This window comes from Tyto alba, unplaced genomic scaffold (assembly GCF_018691265.1).
Source record: "Tyto alba isolate M040663 unplaced genomic scaffold, T.alba_DEE_v4.0 Super-Scaffold_23, whole genome shotgun sequence".
NCBI lineage: Eukaryota > Metazoa > Chordata > Aves > Strigiformes > Tytonidae > Tyto > Tyto alba.
The window spans coordinates 30,196,490-30,204,685 of record NW_024881297.1 but is presented as its reverse complement, the minus strand read 5'-3'; the positions used below and the strand labels follow the sequence as shown (position 1 = coordinate 30,204,685).

The following is an 8,196-nucleotide window of genomic DNA, read 5'->3' as shown; positions in this document are numbered from 1 at the left end:
TTCCAGCTAAACCTTTGGGAATCACCTTCTTTTTCCCACTTCCCTGCACTTTCTCACTCCTGCAGTGACAGGCAGAAAGGGCAGCTTTGCAGTTAACCACTGCAGTGGGATTCACCCCGCTTTTCGCTCAGCCCTGAGGCAGCTTTTCTTCCCTGTGCCTCAGTTCTCCATCCATCCCACCCTCCTTTCCACCCTCCCCAGCCTGTCCCAGAGCCTGAGCCCTAAAGCTGAGTTTTGTTTTCTCAGGAATGATCCTTTCTCATGACCTGCCTACGGAGAGCCCTCACTGCAGCTGTGGCACAGCACGCCTCGATACCCAGATCAGCAGAGAAGAAAAGCCAAACAGCAACAGATTTTAAAAATGACAAATGCTCTTTATTGAACCATACAGTATGGTAGGCCTGGAAGTGAAGAGGCTGTAGCCATGAGGGCGAGGAGTTAGAAATCAGTGTGGCAATTCATATACACAGAAAGCAATAACCTTTCCCACAAGTGCCTGAGAAAAGAGAAGGGGCTGGAAAAAAATCTTTAGTTGCAGACAAAACGTTTGGAGGTTGTAACACGTGGTGTGGACAGAGGCTTCTAGAGTGTCCTGGAGCTCTCTTCATTGCTGAGGACCCAGGACTGTGGTTTCACAAGGCCGTCACCCTTGGCTTAGGACGAACGAAACGAATGTGCGTGGCCGAGCGCGGCTGCCCCTGTTCAGCAAAGTGCTTCCACTTCGCTTTCAATGCGTGACTGCAGGGGCAGAGCCAGGGAAGAACAAGGACTCTGCTGAAAGGGGGCCACCGCCGGGGCCCACGCCGGCTCTCCAAAGCCCTGCCGGCGACCCGTTACAACCTATGCTTTAGCCAAAGGTGCTCCAGATTCTCACGGTGGGGTCCTGGTCTCCCCCCGCTGCCCCGAAAGTGGAGGGTGAAGGATGGAGGAAGGAGAGGCTCTAGCGCAGCTATTTACACCTTTGAGTCGTAGGGCAGCGCTCGCTTTCGGAAGGCAGGGAACACGCTGTCGTCCGCGCGGGGGGCCCCCGTGCTCGCCATCCTTATCTGATGGTCTTTTTGCTAGTGGTGGTCTTGGAAACGATCCTCACGCTGCCTCCCGTGCTGGAGCTGACACCTCGGCTGCTCCCGGAGCTGAAGGTGCTGCCTCCGCCGTAGCTGAGCCCCCCGCCGAACCCGCCGCTCCCGCCTCCGAAGCCGCCGCCGCTGCTCATGCTGTAGCCGCCGCCGCCGCCTCCCACGCCGAGACCTGAGCCCACGCCGAGACCTGAGCCCACGCCCAGGCAGCTGCCGCCGCCGCCGTAGCCCATCCCGCTCGAGCTGCTGACCACGGCTGCAGGGAGACACGGCACAGCCCCGCTTTAGGGTCCTGCCCCCTCCCCAGGGTGGGGGTCCTGCACCGTCGCCCCGGCGGAGCGAGCAGGGGTGGAAGGTGGAAGGGGGGGAGATACTTACAGACGCTCACAGCTCCGACGCCCTCTCCAGCAAGCCTGTGGGGAAAGGGGAAAGTAAGCAATAATGCCGAAGCGCAGACGAGCTATAACGTTAGCCACTGAGACCATCTAATTAGACTTCTGTGGCTTTCATCGGGGCCTGTCCTCTGGTGGGGCATGCCTGTATCACAGGTGAAAGGTGGCAAAGGTGGCAGTGCTCCTTTTTATTAGCGCATCAGGTGCCAAGAGCTGCAGAAACTAATCTTTTCCAACAGATCTCACAATTTTAAAAAATCCCCCTCACTGCCCTTGGTTTACATCACTTGGTGCTCCAGCCCTGTGGGGTGAGCCGTCTCTTTGAGCCCAAGGAGATGTGCCCCGTTCTGGAGAGCAGCACACAGCAGGTCCATGGGATCATCCTCACCTGCTCTCCTCGCCCTCCAGCAGCTTCCTGTAGGTCGCGATCTCGATGTCCAGGGCCAGCTTGACGTTCATGAGCTCCTGGTACTCGCGGAGCTGCCGGGCCAGGTCAGCCTTGGCTTTCTGCAGAGCATCCTCCAGCTCGGCCAGCTTGGCCTTGGCGTCCTTGAGAGCCAGCTCCCCACGCTCCTCTGCCTCAGCGATGGCTGCCTGGAGATTGGCACACTGAAAGAAAGGAAAACAGGTATTTGGTTAACTTGGGCTACCCCAAATTGCTCTCCTGAGTATTGCTATGGTATTGTAGATACTGGCTGGTGGCTCCCAGGGTAGCACGGAGTGCTCCTGGAGGCCATTAGGAAGGTGTCATAAATTCTTGGGACCATTCACCCGTTCCCCAAGAAAAGGAGAGACATCTACATCTCTGCTTTGCTACACACCTTTGCTGGGGTATCTTAGTAGCTCACAGTTTGCTTCCCCAGCAAGAAAGCGGCTGCCACAGCACACCTTTGCACTGAGGGACCTACTGTGGTGGGCAAAGACAGAGGTGGCCCTGCCCTCCTTAATGCAGGGGGAAAAGCCTGGCCTTCCAGCCCTGGCCCAGTCCCAGGAGCGGGCTCTTTCTGCTCCGCCTGGGCACCACCACCTCCTGCCTGCCCTCCACCATGCAGCAGTTGATCTGCAGGACCATCCCCCTTCTACCTGTTTCTTCACGCTCTCGATCTCGTTCCGCAGCCTCTGGACCATCCGGTTGATCTCTGAAATTTCGATCTTGGTGTTACGCAGGTCGTCACCGTGTCGCCCAGCAGAGACCTGGAGTTCCTCGTACTGGTAGGTAGGGAGGAGGAGAGCACTGGTTAGGCACCACGGGGATCAGGGAAGGGTGAGGGGACTTCAAGGCACAACATGCAGGTCTGGATGCAGGTTAAGGGTGCGGGACAACATTCCTCTGAGCAACCTGCCTGTGGAATAACAGTGTTTGCCCTTAGTTATCAGTATAGGCTGAAGCAGCAGCTATTGCATTGCATGGAGCACCTACGGGTTATCACCTGCTTTAAGAACCTGGAAAGGAAAGAAGAGTGCTCTGTGTCTAAGGCCAAATCTACCAGTGACTCCTTGTGAGCCCAGGGTCAAGGCATTTAAGCAACTTGTCCCTTGGTTTCGCCACAAGGAATATAAGGCTGGTCAAGGACAGTGGTCCACAAGCGAACACTGGGGATCTGTATGCAAAAGCCTGTTGCAACACACAAAGAAAACAAATTAATCTCCAGTGTAATGCCCTGATCCTTCCTCCGTTAGTCCTGCCTCCCATCAGCTAGTCTGATGCCACGTGAATCACAGAAATCAGGCTGGCACTCTGGTTACCCACCTTGTTTTGGTACCAAGCCTCGGCCTCTGCCCGGCTCCGGTTGGCGATGTCCTCGTACTGCGCTTTGACCTCCGCGATGATGCTGTTGAGGTCCAGGTTCCGGTTGTTGTCCATGGACAGGACCACGGAGGTGTCCGATACTTGCTGCTGCATCTGAGACAATTCCTGCAGAAGATGCAAAAACTTAATGGTCTGGTATCTGGGGTGGAAACCATGCAGACGAGAGGTGGCCTGGGAGCCCTCTCCGCTGAGCCATCTTCTTTCATTTCCCCCTGCTCTGTCTCTAACTATCTCCCCTTTCCTATCTCATGCCTGCATTATAATTTCAAAAAGGCAGTGACCACCTTCTCTTTTTCTGCCGTACAGCACTGAGCATGGCGGCCAGAGCTCCGGGGTATGGCGAGCGGTACAGCAGGGAGCTGTGGAGGATGCCATCGCGGGGGTCTCACTGCTTACCGCTTCGTAAAGAGCTCTCAGGAAGTTAATTTCGTCTGCCAGCGCATCTGCCTTGGCCTGCAGCTCGACCTTGTTCATATAAGCGCCATCCACATCCTAAAGAAAAGAAGATCAAAGACTTATGATGGAACCACAAGCCAGAGGGGTTTCAGGACACCAGTGGGTCCATCTCTCTGCTTCCAGGTCTGTTATTCTTTAGGCTTGTTTTTATATTGCTGTGATCAAGGTATTTCTTTTTTAAGGTAATGTTGGGCATTTACTGTGAGCCAGAACCAAGTTCTTGGGCAGAAGGCAAAGCTCTGACTCACGGTGATGTGACCAGAGAAAGTTGAACTGACCCACAAAAGGCCAGATGGTTTGCAACTGCAACCAGATGAGCTATCTTCAGAAAACAGGGCGGCTCCGTCGGCATGGAGAATGTCATGCCATTCCTGGCCTCAGGAGGACCCAGACCTTGCTCCTCGATGTACCAACATCGCAGCCTGATCCAACAGCGAGGCTGGAGGACCCCAGCTCCCACCAGCTTTGCTTGAATTCTGTGCATGCGAAGGTCATTTCATTGTCCATCCCATAACTCCCAGTTCACTCACCTTCTTGAGGACCACAAATTCGTTCTCTGCACCAGTGCGCCGGTTGATCTCATCTTCATATCTATTAGAAAAAAAGAGTGAGAGGGTTTGAATGAAAAAGAAGAGCAGAGCCAGCAAGGGAAGCAGAGATGGGACCGCTCCAGTCCCAAATCCTTAGTTGTGGCTTACGGATATATTCCTTACTCCCACCTATTTGCAGTCCAGAACAGATGCAAAGCAAATGATTACTGACTCTGAACCGGCAAGACTCCATGGTGTGAGTAGTCCCAGCTAAAATTAATAGATTTTAATCTCTGCCCTTAAAGTCAAGCTCATACATAAATGTGTGCAGGATCAGAGCCCGTTTCGGTAGGAAGCAGGAGCAGGCATTCTTGGTGACCTTTGCCCAAAGCAAAGTTATGCAAAAAGCTTTCAGCAAAGCTGCATTTCAATGCCTACAAATATATAATAATGTAAAAATTTGATATTTGATATTATAATAAAGTTAATGGCTCTGAATAATCCACTGCAGCATTTAATTAAAAAAAAAAAAAAAAAGTCTGTGATTCTTCAGCCACGGTTGTGCAAGAACAGATCATTATGCCTCAGACTGTGTTTCTGTGGAACTTTTTATGGCTCTGAGCAACATCGTCTCATCAGATAATCAGGGCAGGGCTTAGCTAGAAAGTAGACAAAACATGTAGGCTCTTGAGGCAAAGATCTGGATTTTAAAGGCAGGTTCATGCCAGTCCTCTAACTAATATTGGCAGAGATATCCCTGCAGATGGATCTCTGAGTGTACATGGGAAGATGTAGAATTTAGCCAGTGGACTGGGAACCAATTCTAGACCCGAAATAAAATGCGTTCTCTTTCCCAGGCAGTCGCTCCAAAATCCAGACAAAATAATTTGTCATTTTTGTCCTGATCAGTATTTCTAAAAGCCTATAATACGTATCAAGACCTGAAATACACCCAAGTACAACACACCAGAAGCTCTGTCAGTCCCTCCTGTCAATTCTAATTACTGTCTCCTAGTCCCCTCCTCAAAATCTGTCTCTTCACATGCTTAACTATCTAATATAAACATATTTCAGGCCTCTGGGGTGTTTTTCTCACCAGATTGGCCAGCTCTGGTTGAATAAGGGAGAGATTGTTCTTGCCAGACTACAGCCAACTAAAAATGAATGGCCTCACCTAAAAAAAAAAAACACCTAAATCTCCCTTATAATCAGCAGATGCCAACTGGCATGTCCTTAAAATGATTCATCACACCTCCACCGGACACCTTATCTCAGGATGGGATTAATTGTCTCCCCAGGGAAATCGTTTTCTTTGACAACAGTCAGAGAAAAGAGCTGAGCATCTTTCACATGGTCGGAGCTGAGCAAGGCTGAGTGCACGCAGGTCACCTCTGGAAAGGCTGGGACTTCCTTTGCAAAAAAAGAAACGGGAGATTTTGGAGCCGGCAGTTTATGGCTACTTTTCGTTCCGTTTTTCATGCCCATTCTAGTCATGAGTTATGAGTTTTTCTGTCTCCAGGTCTATTATTTTAGGAGTCTCAGAGGATCAGACCGTGACCTCCGTTACACTGGAGCAGCTTCCCGTGGGTGCATGAATTCTGTGCTAAACTCTGATCCTGCACATAGGAAATCTGGCATAGCTAGAGGTATTTCTAAGACCAAGTTTTGCTTTTATATGTTCATTTCGCAAACTGGAAGAGGAACCCAGTGCAAACAGAAGGTGTGCACCAGCAAGCACGAATGGCCCACCTTGATTTTCCCATTTGTTAATCATTTAGGCTACAGAGCTCAGGATCTTACTTGTTCTTAAAGTCTTCCACCATGTCCTGCATGTTCCTCAGCTCAGAGTCCAACCGGCCCCTCTCTCCCATAAGACTGTCTAGCTGCCGTCTGAGGTTGTTGATATAGGTTTCAAAAAGGGGTTCAAGGGACTTCCTGGTGACTGTGTGACCTTGCTCTTGGAGGAGGCTCCATTTGGTCTCCAGCACTTTGTTCTGCTGCTCCAAAAAGCGCACCTGGGGAAAAAAAAAAAAAAACAGGCACATGCTGAAGCCCAGGTGAACAATGCACAAAAAAACCTGCCACCAGGAAAAGGGGGAATCATTCAACACAGAAAAAAAAAAAGGGTCAAGAGATGCTGGAACAGCTGGGGGGAAATTATTAAGATCCTCCTAATTTAGGGCACCGGATTCTCGAAAGTATCAAAACCAGGTGTTTAACAAGATTTTTCAAGAGCTATTAAGCAGGCCAAACAGCTCTAGGTGTTTCTCCCCCCACTAGATGCTTAACCCACCTGACTGGTTTAAACTGGTGTTATCCCATTGAGCTGTGTAGAGCTCTGCCATTTTACAATCGGTAGAAGATCCATCCAACCCTTGGGATGTTTTTTACAGGGAGGAGGGGTATTTGTTTTTTCAATAAAATAAGGCACTGAAAAACTCATCCTTGTAAACAGTAAACTTAAGACAGTTCTTAGTTTTCAGCCAAACGCACGCTGTTTGTTGGCTGGGATCAGTTCAGGCAAGTCCCTAAATCCAAAGAAAGTTTCTTCCTGGTTTTCTTTTTTTTTTTTCCCAAGGCAACTGATAATACGCATGGCTTGATGTTTAAGACCAAACTCTCACCTTGTCGATGAAGGAGGCAAATTTGTTGTTGAGGGTCTTGATCTGCTCCCGCTCCTGTGTTCGCACCTTCTGGATTTCTGGGTCGATGTCCAGCTTGAGGGGTGCCAGGAGGCTCTGGTTGACGGTCACTTCGTGGATGCCACCAGGTGGGCAAACAGGGAACCCGGGGCCACCTCGACCACCAAATCCGGGACCTCCCAGCCCAAATCCACTGCCCAGCCCATAGCCGCCACCACCACCAGCTCCTCCTAAGCCAAAACCAGCGCCTGCTCCACCACCATAGCCAAGACCAAAGCCAGCTCCTCCACCAAAGCCGTATCCACCACCGGCTCCACTCCGTAGACCTCCACCGACTGAGCTGTAGGAAATTCTTTTGCTTCCACCTAGGTTATAGAGACTTCTGCTGCCGAAGCCACCACCAGCTCCAAAGCCTCCTCCACCTCCGGCTCTTCCTCCTCCAACTCTGGAGACAGAGACGGAGCTAAAACTGCTTCTGGTACCACCACCACCACCACCTCCTACGATAGCAGAGCCTGAGCTAAATCCCCTCATGCCCCCTCCAGTAGATGATCTGAAAGAGATCCGACTCATGGTGGCTTGTTCAATTGGAAACGCAAAGAGCAGGAGAGGGGAAAAAAAAAAAGGCTGGTGAATAAAAGCTGCGCAGCAGGAAGAGAGCAGAGGGCAACGGAGACAGACACCCCTGTGATGGGAGAGCTTGGGAGCCTCCTCTTTTATCTGCTTGGAAAACTTGGCACGGGAATTCAGAACTTGACGTGCCTTGCAGCAACTTGCCTTGTCAAACACACCTAGGCTACGGCGAGGCGCTGAAAAATGCATTGTTTGCAGGCAAGAAAGTAACGGAGTGAGGGAGCTCCCCCCTCTACCGAAGCCTGCCGCTCTGAGTCATGAAATTAGAATTGAATGGGACGGCTTGCTGAGGTCTGTGCTCAGGGGCAGGATGCAACACGATTCTCCCAAGACCCTGGGAGCTGGTTTCCCTTGGGCGAGCCAAGGGCTCACTCGCTTGAGCAAGGTTCCTTGCACCGAAGCTTTTGCAAGGTGAAATGTAGGGTTTAGCACATTGCACAGCAAACAGGGCAGCATAAATAGAGGCTTTTCAAAGGCTGCCAGCTCTGGGACAGGACATCTGTGTCCTGTTGTTGGCTTGGGAAAGCTGGGGCTGAAGGTGGTTTTACTTATCAGCACAGCTCTTCTGGTTTCTTTCGGAAAGGGGATCTAAGTGATCACAGGTTTGCAGAGATGAACTGAGTGGAAGTTGTCTCGTGGCAGTGTTTTCTGCGATCT

The 8,196-nt window shown here is 51.1% G+C and overlaps 1 protein-coding gene across 1 annotated transcript; it reads right to left on the bottom strand.

Annotated features, from left to right (window-relative positions):
* Positions 1-353: 353 nt before the first annotated feature.
* Positions 354-7,633, bottom strand: LOC104365552 (keratin, type II cytoskeletal 6A). Its single transcript, XM_032997474.2, has 9 exons — positions 6,889-7,633; positions 6,065-6,279; positions 4,265-4,325; positions 3,675-3,770; positions 3,219-3,383; positions 2,552-2,677; positions 1,857-2,077; positions 1,455-1,489; positions 354-1,332 (listed from the first exon to the last, which is right to left on the bottom strand). Exons 1-9 carry the CDS (start codon positions 7,477-7,479, stop codon positions 1,043-1,045), a joined length of 1,800 nt encoding a protein of 599 aa, XP_032853365.2. The 5' UTR covers positions 7,480-7,633; the 3' UTR covers positions 354-1,042.
* Positions 7,634-8,196: the final 563 nt, after the last annotated feature.